The sequence below is a fragment of the Osmerus mordax genome, chromosome 3 (assembly GCF_038355195.1).
Source record: "Osmerus mordax isolate fOsmMor3 chromosome 3, fOsmMor3.pri, whole genome shotgun sequence".
NCBI classification, from domain to species: domain Eukaryota; kingdom Metazoa; phylum Chordata; class Actinopteri; order Osmeriformes; family Osmeridae; genus Osmerus; species Osmerus mordax.
Genome location: NC_090052.1, coordinates 15,715,981 through 15,741,331, shown reverse-complemented (window position 1 = coordinate 15,741,331; position 25,351 = coordinate 15,715,981). Strand labels below are relative to the sequence as shown.

General features: G+C 38.6%; 1 protein-coding gene across 1 annotated transcript in view; it reads left to right on the top strand.

The window, feature by feature from the left end:
* Positions 1-10,704, top strand: part of hs3st4 (heparan sulfate (glucosamine) 3-O-sulfotransferase 4) — a 51,263-nt gene extending 40,559 nt beyond the window's left edge. Inside the window, exon 2 of the mRNA XM_067232972.1 lies at positions 10,050-10,704. Within this exon, the coding sequence (XP_067089073.1) occupies positions 10,050-10,704 (655 nt within the window). The remainder of the gene's footprint in view (positions 1-10,049) is intronic.
* The last annotated feature ends 14,647 nt before the right edge of the window (positions 10,705-25,351 follow it).

The following is a 25,351-nucleotide window of genomic DNA, read 5'->3' as shown; positions in this document are numbered from 1 at the left end:
ACAGGCTTATTACAAAATACTGGAAGGAAAACATGGTCTCTGAGTGTTTATGAGTACCCTCCCTGTGTGTTTTCAGGCTTTCCTGGGATGTTTGGTCCTTTTGTAGCGTTCCCTCTTAACATAATGGTGATGATTAAACCTCTGGCGGCAGTGACTTTCTTCAGTGAGCAGATGATAGCGGCGATGGACAGGTTTAAAGTATTAAAGATAAAGGCAATGCATGCTGTGTACAAACGTACACTGTGTTCTTTTGGTTTCTTGCTCAGAGCAGGGAAAATGACTCATTTGATGAGTTTTAATGATGTGGTTTCTGTTTGGATGCGGCAGCGTACAATTACTCCATACTTACTGAACACTGCACTACCAATGCATGCATTCACTATGACATACGTGGCACATAAAACCACAAACCATTGTTTTTGCAAAACTATTTATTTGAAATAAACAATCATTTTACAATCTTTAGATGTTTGATGTTGCATTGGATGACTGTGTTTGACTGAAAGGCATCAAACAAAAGACACTAACCGCTGTCAAGGAATTATAAAGTAGGTCAGGAGGAAGTTGTCCAAGGGTCGAGTGTTAAGTAGAACTGGTGAAGCGACAATGAAACAGAGGAGCAAAGTGGTAATATCACAAGGAATACATCTGCATACATTACAGGAGTCTGCCTCCGTGAAAATCATGCCAAAGGCCATCATTTCATTAACACACAAGTAAGGTTACTGCCTCCATATTCGTCTCATCAACGTTTATGCTAAAACATTTCTTCAAATATTTAACAGAAATATTTGCAAATATCTCAAGTGTTGGTTAGATTAGACAGCACTGATAGTACAGTGAGTAGTTGTGTTAAGATGTTGTGTTGTAATCTTAGGGCACAGTTAAGGTGATGTTGCATTTCACCTCAAGTCCATTCAAGGCCCTGTCTAACACTTTCCGTAACTTTAAACCAATAAATACCAGTAAAATACGCAACAACACCATACAATATTCATAGACTCTTGGATGAAGAATGGCTTTCAAAAGAAAGGAATTTAGGCCAGCCAAAAAAGTAAATCTAATGTTGCTGAGAAAAGTAAACAAGCAAACTTTTATAAATTCATATTTGCTAACAGAAAACATTCTTCAGCATCATTAATGTATGAGTTCCGTTCAGTCTATCAAGCACAAACTGTCATAAAAAAGTAAAATAACTATTCAGCTTTATTTGAAATGTTTTCTACTCAACTAAGTTGCTGTTGAAGAATCAATTATAACTATATATAAGTATTCAATCAGTAAGGGGGGACAAAGTTGGGGCAGCCAGGCCATCTCAAGGGTGAATAGTCAGCCATCTTTTACTACAGTATTTGTTCTCAACCTTCCTGGAGTGGAGGACTGCCTCTTTGTAGCAAACTTGAGCTGCTTTGGCAACAAAACTCTGCAGCATACCTTCCAGGCCTGGTCACTCCATCACTATGCCCTGAAATATCTCAGCTGGTTCAGGCACAGAGCCAGAGATATGCACTCCTGATTCTAGCTAATGAGGCACAGAACTGTACATAGGAAAGTCCCATGTTGATGCAGTATAGATATGTAAAATGTATTTCCTTGTATTTATCCAGGATTACATGAGAGTGCCATTGAATGGATTAGAACATACCTTTGTGCAGCAGGCCACCTCAATGTGCTATATCACTGCAACACTAAACCAAGTGAAATGTCTTCTGTTTACATTTTTGAGGCGATGTCTGCAGTGTTGCTTTGCAGGCTAATTTTTCAGCCCTCTCTGCCTGCTAAATTAAGGTTTTTCAAGGTTGGGTGTTCAGCCGGGGATTGAAGGACAGGATCTTCCATCAGTGTCTTGAGATGTATCTTATTTCCAGTTAGGAAATGCACTGTGATACTGGAGCGCTCTTTCATCCCACAGAATCATCTTTCACTTGGCTTACTTTGCTTTACTTTCGTCCCTTCCTTTAACACCATCATTATTTATGAAAATAAATAAAATTAAAAGTAATTTGAGTCAATTCTTTTGATAGTTAATAATAATACATATAATAATAGTACTGCAGTACTCAGTTGAACTCAGGAATGGACAGCAGCGGCTGCAGTAAACCAGTTAGCCTCAGTGTGAGCCCAGCAACAATCTGGCAGAGATTTAACTCAGCGCCTCATATTTCCCCATAACCTTGGTGAGATTTGCTGTTAAATAGGTTATTTCAGCTTTGGTCTGAGACACAGTTTATACTTAGCACTGTCTTAACCCTGGGTTCACAGCCATTTGTCAAAGTAGACACAGTTTATTATGAGTCAGTAAAGTTAAAAAAAAAAAATCTTATTTCCGTCTTGTTAAGCAAGGAGATTTCGAGTTTTGCAGAGAAGAAGATATGTCACTGATCTTGCAGATACTCCTGAAAGAGAGCAATATTTGAGATTACAGCAACAAGAGGAAAAACCCCTCTGCGGATGAGGCTTTAATATTTGGGTTTTATTTCGTACATAAACGTTTGACACGTTCCCCTTTAAGCTCTCCCTTTGGCATCAGGGATTACACAAATTAATCTGTATATCTGTAAAACATTATCCTGCATTTGTGATGTGTGTTTATGGTGGAATCACTCACAGTGTCGGGCTACCTCTGCTGGGGAGATTAAGGATATGTACAGTGCTTTAATGGAAGTGCTTAAACAAGCTGCTCATTGGCCCAAAAGCCTCCAAGGGCTGCACTGAGATCCATTCCAGGATTACACACATAATGTCTCCCAATCTTTAGCATGGCAAGCCTGCAAGCATTTCAATGACTTGTAATAGCCATTTCACAGCCGACATGCTGTCAGTCCTTTTTCCCAAGATAAAGAGTGTGCTGAGTTGGTGGAGCACATCACCTCCAAAACATTTTGCGTTAGAGGTTGTGCAGCATTTGAAAATGTATATGGAGAACGTTTGTCTGGAATTATCTCCATGATATGGTTGCTTGTGGCTTACTTCAGGGCAGTGAAAGTAGATTGCACATAGCATGCTTTGATCCTGAGAACCATAAAATATACATGAACATAGAAACTAGACACAACTGTGCTGGTGTTATGTGAACCCTGTCCAGCATAAAGAGAGACATTAAATGGAGTGGTCTGGTGGTAGCCATTTCTCTCTTGAGTTTTCTATTTTGACAGTGCTGTTAACCTCTATGCCCTGATGTTGTACAGAAAGGGTCCTTCCCCTCAGAGCACACTATCTCTGATGTGTGTTCACACTTTTTTGTAGTTACGGAATCTCTGCTTGAGATTCTTTGAGGTGACCTTTGAGATAAGGGTTCTGTCGCATTCTTTAGTTTGACCTGGTTTAAGTTAACCAAACTATATAAAATGAACTTTCATGTGGGTTGTTAGACCCACAAACGTAACAACGTTCCGCAAATGTAGTAAACCACAAACTTAATACATATCTGCTGCTTTTATTGTAACAATCCCACAAATGTAATACGTTTCCCACAAACGTAATAACAGTTGCCTACCACAAACGTAGTACGTCAACTTGAACATTTTACTAACCCCCCACAAATGTAATAAATCACTAATAAAATACAGCAGGAAACGTATATCAACGGGAGTCATGTGGCTGAGCGGTTAGGGAATCAGGCTAATAATCAGAAGGTTGCCGGTTCGATTTCGGCCGGGAAAAATGACATTGTGTCCTTGGGCAAAGCACTTCACCCTACTTGCCTCTGGGGAATGTCCCTGTACTTACTGTAAGTCGCTCTGGATAAGAACATCTACTAAATGTAAATGTATTACTTTTGTAGGATTTTTACATTAACAGCTGCAGATTTGTATTATATGTGTGGTTTACTACGTTTGTAGGATGTTGTTACGTTTGCTGGTCTAATATGCATCCTCTACCTGTACTTGTAATAGGTCTATGCCGCAGTAATAAACAGGCTTGGAGATCAACTTGTCTACAGTCTAGTCTTCTTACCATAGAGGAATGGGAAGACCATTGATCAGACAAACAACTGTCCAAGCTTAGAAAATCAAAAGTCTGTAAAACTGTCTGTTTGTTGTCATTATTATAATGTTCAAGTTCAAGTCTTTTATTGTCAGTTGCACAGAACAACACAAGGTCAGACTGGGCACTGAAATTGTTAGGACAAGACAACGCAAAGCAACCTGGCATAACACGTTTTCATTGTGTGTTGCAATGAAACGCATTCAAGGTGCTCCAAACATGATACAGTAAACAGTAAAATACCAGGCTTTTGTGCCAAAACAATGTAATAGATACATAATAGGTTCTGCTGCCAAACCCAGGTGTACCATTTTCTAGTGCTGGCTGTCTGCTTGAATTGAGCAATCTCAGGCAGCTAAAGCACAATTTGGATTAGTAAAGGTTCTACTGATAGGTCAGCTTAGCCCTTAATGGAGCAGCTTAGGGCTCTCTGTACATGATTATAGCATTCTTAGCAGCCTGCTTCCTTGCAGCCTCATGCTACCAAATAGATGTCAGTGTAATCATGATGCCTTTTCTTTAAACCTTTTTCTGGTATGCTCCTTTTTAACACTAAGTGAGAAAAGTCCATACATTTAGTAACTTTATAAATAATTAATCAATAAAAATACATAGTTTATGTGGTAGAGAAATAGCCATGGTAGTGATTTTTACCTGACAGTGCTGACTTATTTTATTGAGCGTGGTCTTAGTGCAGTTTTAGGAATCCAGTATCTCATTATTTTCTAACCAAGGTCACTATGCACACCAGGAAACCTTTCAGACAGATTATGGTTGTCTAAGGAGGTTTGTAGTATATAAATATTGCTTGTTTTGCAAGCAACATGGCATTGTATCGCAATATGTATATTTGGTGGCTTGTCATTCAGAGCTATTCTATAAACCGATCCAGCTTTTTCACTTTAAACATCAATTTACGTTATACAAACTGTAAAATAAATTGAGTCAAAATCATTTATAACTATGGGGAAACAATGTAATGGTGGGTTTGCACTACTTCATTGGTGCGTTTACATTCAAAGCAATACTTTTGGTATGACCTTTCATCAACCTTCCCACTAAAGTAATAAAACAATTCCAATCCAAACAAGTTTGGTCAGAATTAGAAGGGTGTTCTATCAATGTCATTACCATATTATGTACTATTCCATACAACCAATAAGATAGAGATGTAACTCAGCTAAATATGAAATGTTTGTGCCCCAGAAACTGTACAGTACAGTAATGTGGATATCATTATGGTAACTGGTCAGTGTCATCTGTGATGAGTCACATGCCACTTGTTCCCGAGTTGGGCAAGAACCATATGGGCTGTCTGATGTGAAAGGGATTTATTTAATGTATTTCATGCCCACAAGTTTATCCATGCACTAATAGGTGTATTTTACTCTTATCACTTAAGCAGAGGCTGTAACAGGACAGGTGTTGAGTTTCATCCATGGTCAACTGCTGCAGCATCTTCTCAGTGGCTGGATAAGTGCTCAAGCTGTGTGTGTGTGTGTGTGTGTGTCCCCTTTCAAGCTAGAGAAGAAATCTATCAAGTTCAATCTGTCATATTAATCGGTTCTGCTTAACTGAACCAGATCCACAAAATGTCCTTGATGTAAATTTTAGCCTTTGCCTCTGACGCGTTCAGGTGTGACTACCAATTACTGTTTAGGGTTTATTTCATGCATCTAAAGTCTCACCAGTGTTTCAGGTAGGTACATAATGACATTGAAAGATAACTGAAGAGAGCGGTCATTTTTACTTGTCTCTTTTCTGCTGCTCTAGAGTAGAATGCAACACGTCATGTCTGCTTGTTTCTGTAATTGCAACACCAATCATAGAATATTGAGGGCTATTGTAAGCAAATTGTATGTGTGTAGCCTGAAGTGCTCTCATCAGCACAACAAAACATACATAACAAACAGAAGCGAGGACTGATACAGAACAACATCAATATTCAAATGAGTGGCAGGTTGCTGTTGTTGTCCTGTGTATTTAAGAGCTGATGAACAGTAATGTAGGAATATTGGATTTGCTAAGGGTACTAGATTAAATAGGATACTTTCTATTTCAGTCTGGGCAAATGTTTTGAAATGTTCATGAAAACAGTGACACAAAATTTAACTCAAAGTCACAGATATCATCATTTTTGATAGGTAATCATCTCAGTGTCCACCTCTGACTGTAATCTCATTAACACACGGGCAAATGTAACGGCCAAAAAACACCATGATGGCCTAATCATGCAGTAAAATATGATATTCCTTGGATGGAACAGGCATTTTTTTCTTGCCTTTGTTTTATTTCATGATGTTCTATGTCCAAAGGGCATGTGAACATTTCTTCAGATCTCAGCTCTGCAGTGTGGTGTTGTGGGTAGAGCAGTGTCTGGCTCCCCCACTGTTGGAAGTAGAACGGTCTTCAGGGGATCTCAGGAAGAAGGTGGGGAAAAGGGTTTTGATCAGCACCAGCTGTCAGTTCTTTCTGTAACTGTTCCATTGAAGCACACAGTTTTGCAGGAGTATAATGGGTTTATTTACAGCAGAAAACTCCTGTGTTATGTTTTCAATCAACACACCATTCTATCCTGCCAGCCATTCAACAGTTACGTTTCGCTTGTTAGAAAAACGGTGTTAAATTCCTGAGCTTGACGATGGACATATGCCAGAAAACCACTGCTATAGGTGTTTGCTCCATGCTCCTGCTTCTCAGACAGATAATCCCTCACCCACTTAAAAAATATCTAGTTCCTTGTTTGTGGCAATACAAATATGTTTAATCCATGGTTTATGCCAACTGTAAGTTAGTTTATGTCCCTGAAATGTTTGAATGCATTTGACATGACATGGAGGAAGTGGAATAAAATGCAGCGAAAAAAACCCTGATCAGACCAATGAGAGATCTTATTATTCTGCCAGTGTTTACCAAGCGTCTCCGCAGAATTGCTCTCTTTGCTCGAAAAACAGCTTGGCCCTATTAATATCTGAGGATGCAAATTATTACAATCTTTCAACTCGTCATGGCTTGAAGTGCTTCCCTTCCACTGGTTTGACAGAACCTAATGAAAAAAGTCACAGAGAAAAATGTCTGATGTCATATCACATGAGTACATTCATTGAAGAACTATTTTGTTTCCAGACCTTTCGAGGAAATGACTATACTGTTAATTTACAGTATACAATTGTCTGATATGTTGCAATGGTCCAGATCCAGACATAGCCTATAAATAAATAGTGTAATAAATAGTGTGTTTATATTTTGTCTTTACATTGTACTGGGCAGCCCAGTTCTTCATTATGCTTATAAATCCCCATTGGTAGACCAAATGTTTGCTTGGAGGATTCAAACAACATTTTAGTTGCATAAGTTTAAAAGACTTGGTTAAAATGATCAGTTCTGCCATATTTTTTCCTGCATTAGAAATCATAGAGGCAATTAGATTGCTTTTAACTTCAAAGCACTCACAGAAATGCATTTGAAGGCTTGGGGACTAAGAGAGTAGTAAGGCTCATAAGTACTGTTCATTACAACTATCTATTTTTCCACTAACAATGGCGTACCTCAGAACAGCATGTTTTAAATCCAACAAATCTCATATCTTGTCAAATTATTTGTTTGATAAACCTACCTAATGCTGTGGAGTAGTTTGATTTGAATCTAATTAGATCTTATCTAGGTACAGTGTCACACAAATAGAACCAAACCAATATTTCAACCAAAACCAAATAGTTAATTTAGTTTTCCATTACTTAATAGTACAGGATGCTTCTTTGTACACTGTACACAAGGTCTGTACAGGAAGTAAATGTATGAGACATATTCTGTGGTCGGATTCGGTAAACAGCAGATGGTAAGCAAGTTACCTTCAGCACTGTGCATTTTCTCTACCCTACAGTAGCTACCCACCTGAATGACCTGTGTGGAGCTGAACATCTGATGCAGAGAGGAATGGGAGTTATCTGCTGGCCTTGTTTACAGGGGTTCCACAAGACGGCAAGGCCAGAGGAGTCATCTGCCTCGCTGGGAAAATGAGCTTGTTTATAAGCATTGTGATTTTTGTTCCGCCCCTCCATCCTACTGACATTTTAGATGTACACGATCCATGACTGATTCATGCTTAATCAAAATGAGTTCGACCTCAATCAGAGAAAAAGGCATCGGTATTGTGCAATCTCCATATTTTTGTAATTAATCACATAATGAGTGGCATTGAGCCTGATGAGGACAATAGCTTGTTATGTTCCTGCCATATATAAGAAAGGTTACCTTGAACATCATTTGTGTGAACTGTCAATGGGATTTTTTCTCCATAGAGGCCTGGCGACTTACACTCTTTGGCACCCCCTTACAGTTCTGTGTCGGATGGGCATTGCTAGGTTGTTTCAGGGTGATTCGTTGTGGTTGTGTGAGTTTTCTCGTTCTGTGTTTTTTCCCCTCATACTGTACACCATGATTGCACACCTTCATGCCATACATGCTTTACAGTTTACTTTAAAAAGCCAACAGCTGAAGACCTTGAAAGGAGAGAAAAATCTTTAGCCATTCATTACCACTCTGAGGAAATGTGGTACATTGATGGAGAATAATGAAAACGAATACTCCTTCCAGTCATTATTTTATCTGTAGATATGTTTTATATCCCATTACAGTCTTCAAAGCAGCTACAGTTCTATAGTGTCTTGAGCCAAACATAATCCAGGGGGAAATTACCCATCTGGAGTGCAATACTGATGCAGAGATGAAATTACCAGGCCACTTGTAAGACCTGAGCGCGAGTGTCCATGTGTGAATGAGTGCCGAGAGGTCGATATGTACATAACAGTTGATGTGTTTCACACAGTAAATTGGATTTTTTTTGCCGGAGAACAGTTAATTTAGAATGTGTCCAAGATGCAAATGATTGATGTGGCTGTATATCTTTATCACTGGAGATACGTGGGCCATTTAAACAGAGAGTTAAAAATTAAGGCAATTGCTTTTCAGGATGAATACTGCATGATATACAGTATGTGGTAGTAGGGGGTTATTTCACCCTACTAAAAAATGTTGTCTGAACAATATTGACTTTGCTTTGAAATGATTATTTTCATGATGAGACTGTTAACCTTTATGAGCCGTTGTGGATGCTCTCAATCATAAATCATTTCCTAATATCATAAAATTCTTATGAAATATTTTTGGTTAACTAAATAAAGGCTGAACTATACAGTACCTTCATATAGAGTAAATGAATACGAAAAGTATTACATTAAATAGCATCTAAACAAATAGGAACACAAAGGATGGCAATGAAAAACCTTGTAAGCAGTAAATATTGATTTGCTTGAGGCAAGCACTATGCTTTATTATCCAGATAAAAAAATTGAAACTGTAAGAACACATCTCCTTTGTACAAATAAATTACATTTGGATCTGCATTGATTCATCCCCTAATAGTCTCTGAGACAAAGTTGAGCATTATATTTGTGGCACTGGCAAATGATTTCCTTTCATCCCAGAGAAAGATCTCTCAAGGCAGGGGCATTTCTGTTCTACTACAAATTATCACAAAGAATCTCATAACTAATCACTGATTCCTTCAATGAACAGCCTCTAACCTTAAACATGAGGTGGAGGATAAGAAAAGTGTCTTCACACATTGTGAGTATGTGCTAAGAAATAGAACTCAGGCACAGTGTGGAGCATACAGAATAAATGTATGACAAAACAATACCCAAGGCACCAGAGTATTAATGATATGCAGTGAACTCATTATTAAAGTTCCAAAACAGCTCCTGGAGTAACACAGATGGAGTCAATTAAGCAATGAGCATACTTGTGCGCCTTTTCATCTTCTTTCTTTTATCTCTTCCATATTACTCCACGGATGTAATTAGCTGTATGTTTCTCTGCGCAACTTAATGTCCAGTGATAATAACAGTTACATTCACTTGTAATTTCAAATAATTTACGACTTAATAAATTGACCAATGTTGCTGATACAGCGTCCTTGGTTATCTCATTTATGCTAGTTGTGAGGTGTTAGGTATTCATTGTACTGAGCTAACTGCTGCCTTTGGGGTTTGTGTTCACAGAGACCTGATGCCTTCAACACTGGAGGGACAGATCACAATGGAGAAGACACCAAGCTACTTTGTGACTAACCACGCCCCCAAGCGTATCCACTCGATGGCCAGGGACATCAAGCTCATTATAGTGGTCCGAAACCCAGTCACCAGAGCCATTTCAGACTACACACAGACTCTGTCCAAAAAACCTGAGATCCCTACCTTTGAGGTTCTGGCCTTCAAGAACCGGACGCTGGGACTGATAGATGCATCGTGGAGTGCATTGCGTATTGGGATCTATGCACTCCACTTGGAGAGCTGGATGCAGTACTTCCCTCTCTCCCAGATGCACTTTGTCAGTGGAGAAAGGCTTATTGTTGATCCTGCGGGCGAGATGGCCAAGGTGCAGGACTTTCTTGGACTCAAGAGGATTGTCACGGATAAGCACTTTTACTTCAACAAAACAAAGGGATTTCCTTGTCTAAAAAAGCCAGAAGACAGTAGTACCCCCAGGTGCCTGGGCAAGTCTAAAGGGAGAACTCACCCTAAAATTGACCCTGACGTTATTAGACGACTGCACAAGTTCTTCAAACCCTTTAACATGATGTTCTACCAAATGACTGGCCAAAACTTTGAATGGGAGCTTGAGGAGGGCAGTGACTCGAATATCTCTCGGGACTAGCAGACTGCCGCTCGGCACAGCACACCACCAGCCTTCTCAATTAAACAACTAGTGTCCCCTTCATCCTTGGAGCGAGTGCTTGAGCACGTCAATCAATCATGGCTGTCTTTGCTAAGTGTCTGTATCCATAGCAAAAATGTACTGACATGCTTTTTTTTCTCCTCCAATACTAAGTCGTTGACGGTGGAAAACATTATTGTATATATTATACATAAAATATATTTATATTTGTGAAGAGGAGATGATTTTATTGCTTTTGTTTTCAAACATAGAGCTGATATATAAATCATGTTGACTATGGCGATGCATGCGATGAGTTAAGTGTCCTTACCTCCTGAGCCCTAAGGGCAAACTCCGCCTGTTTCTTCTCCCTTTACTTATCATTGCAGTTTGATGCCCTTGCACCCACTCACCAGCATACAGTGCATTCATTCACCTCAGGTGACTGAGGGCATGAAGCACTTTGCTGGATTTATTTAGACACTTTCCCATCCTATTGTAGAGAAATAAGGGGAGAAGTTATTGTCTCAACGTACAACAGTCCCTTGACATGCACCTATGTTCTATTTGAAGTTCTGTGTTTGTATTCAAAATGGACACAGCCCCTGTTGTCAATCCAAGTTTACCAAAGCATATCTTTAATTTCCCCAGAATCTATATGTTCTCTGCGGTCATAAATTACACAAACCTTTAACATAGGTGGGTAGATCATACTATTCAGTCGTGTTTTTCATAACTTGTCTTAATTTTGGAAAAAGCTTGCATTCCAATGAAGACTTCACCTGCCACTCAAATGGTTTTGGCATTCATTTAAATATGTCCCATAAATAACTAAGGATTACTGTGCATTCAGAGATGTTGGATCCTTCAGAAAAACCAAGGTCACGGTTTGAAATATTAATTGATAAAAATACATTATTGCTTTATCTACAGTACTGCACAGAGGATAGGTATATTGTACACTGATACTTTCTCTTTATCCCATTCAAGCCATTCAAGTGAACAGGGGTGGAGAACAACACTGGTGGATCAACAGAAGGGTGTTAGCAAACATCTGCTAATGCATTCTTCTGTCATCAAAGATAAAGTGGCTGTTAAGTCAGCCTGTCTGTGGAACATCCATGTCAATGTCAAAATGGGCTGCAGATTAACGCTTCATGCACAAGTTTTCCCAGTAAACTGCGTAACCATTAAGACTGTATGTATCTAACGTGAATTAATATGTCAGTTAAGGAAAAATGCTTTTTACTGCAATCCCCGTATGTGATCATACTCACCCAGGTTGGCATACATGGTACAAGAAATACAACAGGGTTTAAATGAATTTCAGCATAAATGTTACTTTACTTGTGCTTTACAACATGTTATAACAGGGGTCCATGGAACCATGCATTGCTTGCTGTGCTTCTGTCTGCTGTCTCTGGACTTTTCATCAATTGAGACAATCAATACAGTCAATGAGTCAATAAATACAGCCTTCTACACATCAGTGGTTTGCACAGCTATGATGCACTACAATTGTAACCCTCTATGTGTTCTGGCCATGCAAGGCTGGACTGGTTCACACTCTGCAAGCCTCTCTGTTACCCAGGAGAGGCCGACTCAGGCAGCTAGTTACACAAAGCGATTGATTCAATCAAGGTAAGCACTGTACTGCCCTTTGTAGCAGCGAGCCTGAACACTTACCTCTGAGTCTCACTATCAAACAGTCACACCTTCCACTTTGAGCCAGCTCACTGTTGTCAACCACCAGTTTCTCCCTCAGAAGGCTCCTTCCTAGGAACACACCTCAGATTAAACTCCTCACTGTTGACCTTTGGCAGCCTGGTTAACAGAATGGCGTGTATGTTTTTAAGCATATATAGTTTCTCCATTTATAGTAGTGAATGTTCCTTATTAACATAATACAGGCAAACATAATGATACTTTCAAAATGTGCAACATTTGTTTTAGACACTAGAGGTGACCAACCTTTAATAAAAAAATCCTAACGACCACAATTAACAAATGGACCTGGTTAAATCTACAGTCCTCTAGAGTGAAGTATTTATCTTTTTACATGTTTATTCAGTCAGCCTGCTGAAACTGTTTTGCTTGTTTTGCATGAAAAAAAACCTCTGAATTTTGCATATTTTTGAAACCCAATAGATAATTGTAAGCCATGCAATTATAATATAAATACCAATCACAATTCTATTGTAAGGAGGCACCTTAAAATTTCAGACCATTCAGGCTTTTTCACTGCTGTGTACCAATACCAATCATGATTTCCCACTGTAGGCTACATTATGTCACAAATAGAAGAACATGCTTAGAGTAAAGTTAGATTTATTTTATACAAAATGTGATATTCTTCTTTCTGTGCAATAAAATAATCATTTAGGCATCAAAGAACATATGCATAGGGGGATCATCCTGCCAAAGACTAATCTCTTGTTTCAATCTTTCATTAACAGATTTATGCACCTTTTCATTTGTACTTCTGGCTTGTTTTTAGGTGAGCGCTGATCTCAGTGGAGCAGTACTTTGATACAACCTGCAAGAGTTCCACAGCATGAAAGGCATGCTAAGCTGTCCTCCATGTGTGTCTCCCAGTGGGGTTCATGTGGTGGTGTGCGGTTCGATAGAGATATCGGCAAGCAAGAGAACAATACTCGGAGACGGCAGGTCGAGCCTCACCCCCTCATCCCCTTACTTATTGCCAGGCTTATTACTTAAGCCTGGTTTGTCATTCGGGACCAGCCTAAAGAGACAAAACCATCATGTTGAATCTTGTGAAGGTTTCATGTTCAATTTACATCCAATGTCCAATCTCTGTCCGATAGGATGCATCTTTATGGGGATATAACTTGTGTACAGGAGTCCTCTAGCTACTGTCTGGGATGGACTGTGTTTGTCATGTGTCTTGTTTTGAGTTTAGGTCTTATTCTGGGTCTCAAGACTTATGCCTGAAAGAAAATGCCAATCCCACTCTTATCTTTTACCCAATAATCAGTTTAACAGCTCTAGATTTAGGAGGGAAGTTAACCATGTTTCCTTACTGGTCAAAAAGAGGAACCTAGCACCAAGTTAAAGGCAGGTTAGGTAATGTTGTTGAGAAGCACTTTTTGTCATATTTACTGGATAAACTTCACATCCTGATAGCAAACAATAAATCTAAAGGTTTGACTAAAATGAAATCAATCCTATATCAGTTGTCATCGCAGGACTGTTATAAACAGGACCAATCTTTAAGGTTGTACCGGCACTAGTGGTTGTAAAGAGAGAGTCATGTCAACGGAAGTCCAAAATGCTTGATTGTCACATGGTTCATGTAGACTCAAATAGTTCCAGGAAATTCTTGGCTGTCCATTTGAATAGATTAAAACAGAGAGACAGACATTTTTTATAATTTGTAGTTAATAACACATTGAATGCATTGATTTCCAATACAGCACACTGACCTGTACCTTTATCAGGCTTGGATAACGACCATTCATTTAAATCAGGTGTGTTGGAGCAGGGAAACATCTAAAACATGCAGGACAGGGGGCCCTGAGGACCAGGATAGGGAACCCCTGCCCTAGACTAATCTGTTATAACGTTCCCTAAGTGAAAGGAGTTGACGAAACTCTCCCTTTACATGGTTCTGGGACGGCATTCGGACCAAATGCAATGACTGGACGGGCTACTGTCAATCTGTTTACCTACCTCCCTGTAGTCTGGCTTTATTCCTTTCAAACTCAACATAAAATTGCTAGGTTCGCAAAACTTCTGTTGTTCTGTAGCAAGGTCAAATGGAAATGAACAAGGGACAATTTAGCCTGATCAAAGTTGTTAAGTTGTTCTTGGAACTGCTAGTGTTAATTGCTATTTTTGCCTACATTTGTGAATCTAAAATGCCAACTAAAACATTTTCTATGCCAACTTCATAACTGTTGATTGCCAACTACTAAGAATTTGTATGTTCAGAATGACCATGTGTTATTATACTGTCCATTTCATACATAAAACACTTAGCAATTGTTGGTCCTGTGGAGTGGGGCAGGGGGGCGATCATTTATTCAATTGTTTGTTTATTTTATTGTTTGTCTGTGTGTTTCAGATGTTCATTTTGAAAATAAAGACACACCAAAATCAAAACAAGCCGAGTCTGTTACCATTTCAAAGCCCAACTTTATGTAGCCTACATGGCAGGTACACCATGACGTGTACTGGTTTGTTCTCAGCTTCACAAGTATCATCTTCAGCACTGTTTACTTGGCATAGTGGCCTGCATTGTCTCTTTCTAGTGTTTTCAAAAAGAGGTGTGGCCTAAAATATGCATTATTTAGCTAATCTACAGTATTCACTTCCCAGATCTCTGAATGAGACTGATATCTTTATCAATCATAGGTGGTAATGGTATCATTAATAGATTGTTGATTCATTTTTTACTGAGTGGATATTAACCTTTTGCCAGCAAACATTCATTATGTGTGAGCGGGGTGGTTGGCAAGTGTTCTGTATTGGATACACAGAAATACACCAAATAAAAGAGCTCTTCCTATGCTAATGCTCTAACTGATCATGATTATACAGACATTTCCCAGAGAAAAATACATATTTTTTTCTTTCTCAATATTCTTCCCAAGATCATTCAGTTATTGTTTCCATACAATCATAATGTATAGTTGAACCTACAAAAAAAGAGGTTGTTCAAACTTTTTGGCTGTACGAGCATAATGTTTCTACACAACATTGATAAATTGTTTTGTTACTAGATTACAATAAATTGGATACCAAGGTGGGAGTCAGGTGGCTGAGCAGTTATGGAATCGGGCTAGTAATCAGAAGGTTGCCAGTTTGATTCCCAGCTGTGAAAAAGTACGTTGTGTCCTTGGGCAAGGCACTTCACCCTACTTGCCTCAGGGGGAATGTCCCTGTACTTACTGTAAGTCGCTCTGGATAAGAGCGTCTGCTAAATGACTAAATGTAAGGTTATCTGATGTAATGTAAAAGGAAGTTACATTAAAACATCAAATTATATCAAACATCTATTATATTATTTAAGATTCGTATATGTTTAGTGTTTTGCACCTCCCTGCCACAGTAAATTCCATGTTTGTATAACATACATGGCGAATAAACTCTGATTCTGATTCTGAACACAGTATAAAAGGGAAAAACACACATTGTCACACATCAATTCCTATCATCCTTGTAGTGTCCATAAACAGAGTGGTCCTTGAGAAACTTTTTAAATCCATAAAGGTCAGTTTTGGGTAAGTTCCCTTATCCTGAGTTCCTCTGGGTTAGAGGGGACAAAGGACTGAAGGAGGCTGGCCGCTAGGGAGAGGGAGACAGAGGGTCTAGTATCAACCCTTTGAGGCTCCTCCAGAGAGATAAGACGTCATATCCTGCTAAGTTAGGGGTTCGTATTCTGTATTTTTCCCATTGGGGAACATTTAATGATGTGGTCAGCATCTACTGTGGTACATTTATACATTTGGACACCTGTGTTTGTGTGTTCACTGAACTACCTGTGTAGAAGACATTACACCATGCATTATTATTATTATTATCAGTAAATATTGTTTATTGTATTTGTTTTGTTTTATTGTTTATGTAATTAAACTGGGGTTCACACCTCACTCAGGTAGTACACTGTATGTAAGGCTGGTAAGATATGCAGCTGGCTGGGAGGACATGTGGTTGTTTACCAGAGAAAGACAGAGCCACAGGGAGGGAGGCATGACTCCATTTCTTACATAAATTAATTAAACCTACCCAAAAATTCATCTGTTTCTAAAATGAACTTTCTTTGTCTGCTTATAAACATGTGTTGATGCTGCATCAGTGGCCTTTCGCAGTTACAATTGCGATTAAAGTTCACAGAACTCCACTACAACATGTATGACAAAACCTTACGGTTATGCCCTGGACACAGAAAAAGCAAAAGCCACAAGTGTTTTATATATATAGTGTGTAGTAACTGCTTTGTGTGCTTATTCCAATGATGGTTCATGTGCATTGTATTGATCAAAAAAACAATGTTTTTTAATAATTGTTTGTTTTCTAATAATTGTTTGTTTTCTGTAATGTTTTTCTGGTTTGCTGCAAGGTTTTGTGGTTAGTGTGTAGAGAAATATCTAGTTTAATAAATAGCCGATAGTTTCAAAGGTGTTGCCTTAGCAGTCAGAAAACTGTAATTGAACACTGACAAATTATTTATTTTTTTCATTTAACTGCTTATAATGCTTGTAATGTGTAATATATAATTAATGCATTCAATGCTTATCAGTTTCCTAGTTGCTTTCAAGTGATGGTATGTGATGCTGAATGCCTAAACCTCTTTGTGTTTCCGAGGAATCCTCTGCCTGAATGGTTGCAACTAGGCTCTGCTTTTATGAAGAACCCCATGCAGGCCTCCCACACTTATTGCAGATAATGCATTTTAAATTATTTTGGAAGCCTCCATTATTAACTAGTGTCCTATTCTATTTTTCAGAGTGTTACTTGAAATGAAAGCTGATAATGGAAATGCTTACCAGGGTTAACTGGGTTATTCTGCATTGCCTGAAGTTTTGTTTTAATAATTTACTAAACAGATTTTTTTGTCTTGATGTTTACCAACACATATAGTTGAGGAACACGCTGTGCATTAGTGAAGAGAAGATGAAATATACACAAGGCAAATATGTGAATACTGCTTCAAATACTGTATGTGAAACCATTTTCTGCAAAGATCACATTGCGCCATCGCCCGCTATAGTATGCTGTCCTGATAAAACTGCAAACATCCATTGGGTGTGCTGCTGTAGTACAGTTCGCAATTGCACACTGTTCTAGCCTCTACAGATGTACTCTGATGTTGATGCTACATAAATGATGCAGTAGAGATGTCATGTCAGGAGGAAGTGTGCCTTAAGCAATCCAACATTAAAAAAAAACAGCTGACACAAACAGCACAAAGATAACAATAAAGTACAGGCCTATATGAACAACAATGTTAATGATCCATTTACATGTGACCATTCATCTAAAATTTGCAGATGTCAGTGTGTAGTCAACGATTGCAACACGCTATTTTGCATGTTACCACAATACATTTCAGGAGAGTCTTTACCATTTGTGAATTAGCATTGGTTGTGAAAAGTAAGAATCCTTCAATGCTGAAAATCTGGAAGCGCCATTGTTGGCTCTTGGAAAAAAGGCTTTGGTAGATGTAGTGTAATAAAGCTTCCTGGGATAAAACAGTATATGCTGTCAAACATCCTCCAATATGTTAATACATTCAAATAAGACTACATTTAAACCAGGGGCGTAGCCAGAATAATCTTTTTGGGTAGGCCTAGAAAAATATGGATAGGCATCTATTCCGTTTTTTTTACTTATTTACTTTGCGATGTGCACCCGGTGCATAATTTTTCGGAGATATTTTCGTTTTTGGGTAGACCTTAGAACAAATTGGGTAGGCCTACCCGTGGCTACGCCCCTGATTTAAACATGAGGGGAAATATGAGTACAGAGATATGAATGGAAGTGTCATAACTTGGAGGTAGGTTGTTACATTTGGTCATTTGTCATAATTGGTTGAAAGAAAATCCTGTGTTTGCAACACAAACATTATTTTTTGTGTACGGGGGTTGGGGGGTGTGGTGCTCTAGGAGATTTTTTCACCTCTTTTTAATAAAGGGAGTTCTGGACAATTATGGTGCCAAGGCCAGTGAGAGACAACCATGTTCAGCTCATGAATTTCGATTGATTCATACAATCCTTTGAATGGCGAGGAGGAAGGCTTATCATTTAATTGCATAGAGAACAGGCAGCACATGAAATCACAAGAGATAGTGGGGCCAAGCATGAGCCAAAACCCCCAAATAAACCAATTGGAAACTGCATTCAAAGTAAAAGTGTGATAGTAAGACAGACGGTGCAAATGGGGATACCTCATGGGGGATGAGGGAAGGTTTTGTGATCCTCAGGAAGCGGGTGAAGGGAAGTGTGGCGCTTCTATCCTCTCCTACAGGAGTTTCATTAATCACCAAACACAGTTGAGGATGGGCAGATTGTTTTCAGGAAGATACCGTGTGCTGTGCCCAATTATAATTTAGATGCATCGCTTCCAGTGATAAAGTCATTGATCAGATTCAGGATGAGGAAAACCATTATGCAGAGGGAAGCAGAGGGAAAAAAACACTGTTTTGAGCATAAACATTCTTTGATGTTTCAATGATATGCAAACAACCCATACAACGGAGAATAATTTGTTGAGCTTCAAAAACTATGAGCCAGACCACATTTATTCAGAAAACAAAATTTGTGGAAGTGAGGAAGAGGGTCAATTGTAGCTGAGGTGGTTTGCAACTACTATTATTAACTCTTGATTATATTACCCTGTCTGGGACCCAAATGGCACACTCAAGAAACAGCAAATACAATGTCCTATTGGTCCCAATTCAGTTACACTATCTTGAAAGGTTGTTAGTCTCGGGTGCATTGAAAATATGCTCTTGTCAAATTAATGGATTAAAAATTACAGCTGGCATTAGGTGATCTCGTCAATCAATAAAGCCCATTCCTGTTCACTCGCAGAGGTTGTCCAGGCAAAGCCTTGGTTTGTTTACACTATTGAGGTTTAACTAACTGTAACTTCCCCTCAGCATGATAAAAAAAGAAAACTGCATGGCTGGATTCAACTGTAGTGAATACAGATCATATATGACTGGTATGTGGATGGCAAGGTCGAAGGAAGATGCTGTATTGGGCCTTAATTAAAAGCCACTCTTGATGCACCCCAGATTCACAGTCTTTAGTCATTTCATTACTGACAAAGAATCATTACATTAGGTGTCAGAACAAATCAATATGCTGACAGGGTGAGGTATACTTTTCCTCCTGTCTCCTGCTCATACCTCAACTGCACACACCAAGCAACAAGAAGGATGAGGTCAAGATTTGTTCAAATCAGCACCTCCCTCCCCCAGGCTAAGATAGGGGGAATCACTCTTCGTTCGGTGAGGCAGACTGTACCAAGGAGGCATCATTAAATTCCTTCTCACTGGTTATTGTGCATAATTCATATCCACCCGTTAAAATATAAATGTTGCTGTGTTGCAGAAACTCTGATAGACCAAGGCACAAGATGAGGGCCCAGTCAAATCCCAAGTGGGAACTCAGGTTCATGAAAAAAGACAAGCGTGAGGAGACCTTTGGACAGTTCTAAGTTGCCTGCAGGTGAATCAATTTTGAATGTTATGCTAAGGCTCAACTTGGTAAGGATTGATGGTTATTGAAAATAGTTATTATCAGCGAAGGTGGCCATGAACTCTCATTTTCAAAGCCCACCATTTATGAAGTGTACTATTATCTAAAGAGTGTATGTTGTATTGCCTTTGACTGCACTTTACTACTGTAAGCCTCACTTAAATAAGACTTTGATTTTAGTCAACTCACTCTAGAATTTCTGGGACTGTGCAAAGTTGGACATTTGTAGACATATAGCAAATGATTTAAGAATGAAGAAGAATTCTTATTATGTAATATCACTGAGTTGTGAGGTGAAATTGAAACAAACATTTCTGTGGTTTTGAAGAGGGACGCCAGCTTTCTTTTTATGACAGCACACTGACAGCACAGTGACTACATGCGTGATGGATGTTGGCACTGGCACTGAAGTGAACAGATACCCTTCGAAGCCGAAGAAAGCCTACTGACCTTTAACAAAGGGGCAAAACTACTTTTAAGAATATCTGATATTAAAAGGTCAACTACTGATGATTTTGTACAGATAACCTTGATACACTTTAATGTTAGGTCGATTGGTTTCCCTGTTGAACTTCTTTCTCCATCCTATGTGTAGGACAGCATTTGATCCTTACTTTCAAGCAGGGCATTTTCTTGCACAATGTGTGTCGCATCTTCTCAACTGATGAGGCCCTTCCCGTCAGTGTGCTAGCTCTGTTCTCTGCTGGTCTCGCTGGAGGATCGATAGAGCTTCAATTTATTCTCTCCTAAGTTGCACAGATCCCGCTTCCCTTGTTTTCCTTGCTGCTAAGAGAGTAAGCGGTCCTCTTGTGCAATGATCCCCTTGGAGTGATTCAGTGCACTGTTTTTTACTTCCTCCTAGGCCTGCTGAGTTGGCCTGCTTTAAACCCCAGAAGCATGATCAGTCTGAAAACTCAATGCTCATCATAAAAGGTTTATTAAAGGATCATTTAAGATGACACATTACATTTTCCATGTGATAACAAGGAAAAGGAACATTTCACTTGCTCCTATTCTGTATTTATTTCAGTATTTTGTTGGTATTTCCCAAAGTTGTCATTATTATTGATATTACCCAGAAAATTGCACTAGACTAGACATTGTTTTCATAAAACTACTGCAATAGTCTTACGCTCCATTTGGCATTCAAACTATGCAAGGGTCATTGCGAGAAGCCTTGAACTGAGGTGATGTAGTTCTCACCTTTGGTGCAGTATTAATGATGGCCATACAGGCTGTAGTGGTTGAACTTATCTGAGGTGCTCATCCATTTTACCCTCCCTGTCACAGCCCTGTGTGGAGAATGCATGTAATGAATAATATACCAGAGGACTAACAGCAGGGTAATTACAGGATAATGAATGCACCTGCGTTTTGCCCACAATGTCAGCAAAAAAAACCTGGCAGTATGTTGAAAATCACTGCTGCTCATCCCAGGAGTGCACTCATTCACTCTTTGGCTAGCATAAAATAGACAGAAGAGTGTACAGTTTAGGATGGCGATGGATAGAGGCCTAGAGTCTTTACAGATTCACGTGGACTGTCAAAACAAGCCATTCTAGAGTGTTATTGTAACACTGTGGAATGTTGTCTTTCTATAAATCATTCTCTTTCTGGGTTTGACATCATTACAAAAACCTGTTTTAGATGGTGACACACACTAAGAAATCGAGTAATTAAGATGTCAAGGATTTAAGTTACTTTTAGTGACAAAGTAATATTCAACCAGAGAGGGGGAAATTGTGAGGTGTGCTTGTATCGGTTGCAGCTGGGGCATTTTTTTAATTGTATTACATCCAAACCTATTGTTTAAACTAATATCAAACATCCAAATATTTTTGGATGGAGATTTTTCATGGGTGTACTTTTTTATAACTGATATTTTGGTACGTAAGACGATTTTGCAAATACAGCGTGAAAGTGTAGAATGAAACAGGGTTCTGCTCTTTTCCTTAGTGCCAATGATAGGCCATGTTCTTTGCCGGTAAATATGACTTTTATTAATTGAGCTTCTCTGTAAAAAATTGTACAAACATATGTACGTTGTGTATGTTCACATTATAAACTCATGTTATGACAATTTTTTTTTTTTTTTACTTCAATGTAAAAATACAGCATTCTCAATGAATACAAATATTCAATAAAGCCAAAACAAGATATCTAAATTTAACATGTTCATTCAAAACAAGTCGTGTGCACAACATACAGCATCTAGATGCGGGAATCAGTATCCAGATAATATTTACAACTGTAGCGTCAGCTAGCTGTGTGAATTGGAGGAATATTACTATTCAGCTATTAAAACCGTTCAGCTATCAAAAAATTCAGCAGTTTCAGGCTATGACTGCTATATCTTTTCAGCTTTGTACCTCTTATGCTTGAATTAATATAAATCAATATTCATCATATTGTTTACATGGTTTTCCAACTGAGTTTTTTTTTCAAATCCTCTCAATCCTCTTAAACGTCTTCAACTTTCAAATCCTTCTTCTTCCTCAATCCTTCAGCTACAGCCACCATTTAAACTAATCCTTAAACAGGCTCTGCTAATCGCCTGTGGCTGCATATCCAGTCCTGTACGATACGTCTCTGTATTTGTACTAAGACATTATAATAAAAAGAACTAGAAAGTGCATTTCCTGCAGAAAATGCGTTGGAATGCTGAAAGCTGAAATTATTATTTTTTAATTGCTGAAAATACAGAAATGAGAAAATACCCGCAAGCTGAAATGAATTTCAACCCATTTAATAGAATCAGGTGTGTTGGAGCAGGGAAACATCTAAAACATGCAGGACAGTGGCCCTCGAGGACCAGCTGGGTTTGACGCCCCTGAGAGACTGTTATTAGAAGGAAAGTTACGAAAGAATAGGATAATTTACGTTCCTTGCAAACAGCGTTAGTAAAAAAATCATGTAGCATAAGTTTGAACGGTGTGAAGCAATCGAAGAAATAGTTGAATTTCAAGAGGCAGTGTGGAAGCTGAACTGCATCATCTTAACAAAGCAATGCGGGAGAAGCTGAAAGCTTAACTTTTAAACAGAAGAAGTAGCTAGTCGTAACAAGAATATTATAGTTTTAACAGCTGAAATTATAGTTGGGATAGTAATAGCAGTAGCAGATGTAGCCTATCATTGATTGCGTTTACTCGGCTTTCTTAGTAGGATTCAATGTATTGATTGAATGAAACACAGCAGTAGGGCCGATACAGGAAGACACGGCGACACTTTGTTGGAGAAGGATGATGGTGGTGAAGTTTTGTCCGTGGAGCATACAACTATTAATAAAAAGAATCATGTAGACGCGTTTATTGAGTAATCGCATAACTAATTACACATGTAAACGGAGTAATCGTATTATTGGCATAAACCGACAATTGCTAGTAATCGGTTTCTCATGGTCAAGTGAACGCACTCAGTGGCGTAGTGGAACAAAACAGTTCCATTAGCAATAGTAGTTAGTAAAAGAGATATTAGCAGCATCTGCAGAATTAGTAGGTGGTCTTAGTCTTTTAACCCGTTAAGGAGTAGCATCACATATGTGATTCTGAACATTCCAACCGACTATTTTCCGATAGACAAAAAATATATGACAGACGCTATAGTATGGCTTCAAAATTTACAATTAGGAGGCTAACAAGTAGGTTGCTAGGTAACGGAAGCTAACTAAAACTAGCTAGCTTCCGTTTTGGAAAAATAACTCACTCCTTAAATGAGACTAGTTGACTGAATAACTTGTCTTGTGTCTCCACTAATAAGCTAATACCAATCACCTGTGTAAGAGACTAAAGCCCAATTTATACTTAGGTCGCAGACACTTTTGAAAAGGTCGCCGACAGAAATGACGTCTTGGTCGACAATTTTAACCGTCGCTTAGAAGTGTCGCCTACCAGGAGAAATATCTACTGGCGCTGATGTCTTCACATAGTGAAAAATTAAAATAGTCAGTTTCTCCGATTGATCAACATGGCTACAAAGCGTTAACAATGTAACCATAGCAATGAATGTAACGGTAAAATGATTATGTTTACGTCACGCGAACCTTGAGCACAGGCGACTGTTTGCCGAAGTATAAATGCAGCAGCCTGAGCACACTTTTTCTTTTTCGTCGGCGACCATTTCAAAGGTGTCCGCGACCTAAGTATAAATTAAGCTTAAGTGGCGCATGTCTGTTTTGTTGCCACGGTGATGGTGCAGCTATGATTGCTAACGCGCTGAGGGTAAAGCAAATAACAGAAATGTAGCTAGAATCCACACCTCAAACAAGTTAACCTAGACGCAAAACTATACGTCCAATCCCAAAAATAAGGATATTTTCTGAGACCCAAGACTTTGCCAAAACCAGAGATATCCTTTATATGTCTGTGCGGTCAGAAATACGACTCTACCGGCAGTTTCAAAAACGTGTAACTTCTGCTTTCTCTGAGAAATGTGTCACCAGATTTGCATTGGTCTCTATGGGGCGAGAGTTGGACTTTGTCTCGCTTTCGTGGGGCTCTGAACAAATGTGTACGTCTGTTGGATTCCACAGACAACTGTCTACGACCAGCACAAAATTAGCTATCTATTGATCCAAAAATTAAGCATGAAGAGTGAAAATTGTGGCAATGCTGGCAAACTAGAAATACTTTTTGAAACTGATTTCGAAGCTCCCCTCCACTCTAAGCGTTTCAGTCAGCACTCTAGGCTCTCACATACACACCCATGTAAATCTCAGAAACGGTTTGAAAAACTCATGAAACATAATCAGTGATATTTAAAAAAGTTGAATAGATGTCAAAAAGCTGAATAAAAAAAAAACAGTTAAGGTTTTGTCAACATTTTAAAGTTTAAATGGTGGCTGTAGCTGAAGGATTGAGGAAGAAGAAGGATTTGAAAGTTGAAGACGTTTAAGAGGATTGAGAGGATTTGATAAAAAACTCAATTGGAAAACCATGTTAAAAATATAAATGAATATTGATTTATAGCTATTCATTCAAGCATAAGAGGTACAAAGCTGAAAAGATATAGCAGTCATAGCCTGAAACTGCTGAATTTTTTGATAGCTGAACGGTTTTAATAGCTGAAGATTTGAAGGCGCTGAAAGGTGTCGCGGAAGAAATAGAATAATAAATATAGCTGCAAGCAGCATTGCGGGTTCCTCCGCAAAATGGCAAAATATTATAAACATGTAATGTATAATTAATCTATGGCATTGCATACCATATCATTGTTGTTGAAACGTTTTCCATATGCATATATAATTATAATATTTTGAAGACAGATCAAATTATTTCAAAGATTATAAATGTGACCATTCATTAAATATAAGGTGGAATGAAACCACTGCGCTAGTGGTTGTTTTGATTTCATTCTGCGAGTTTAGAAGTACAACAAGTGAGAAAATGACTGTGGTAATTGTTAAACAATGTGAATGCTGTTG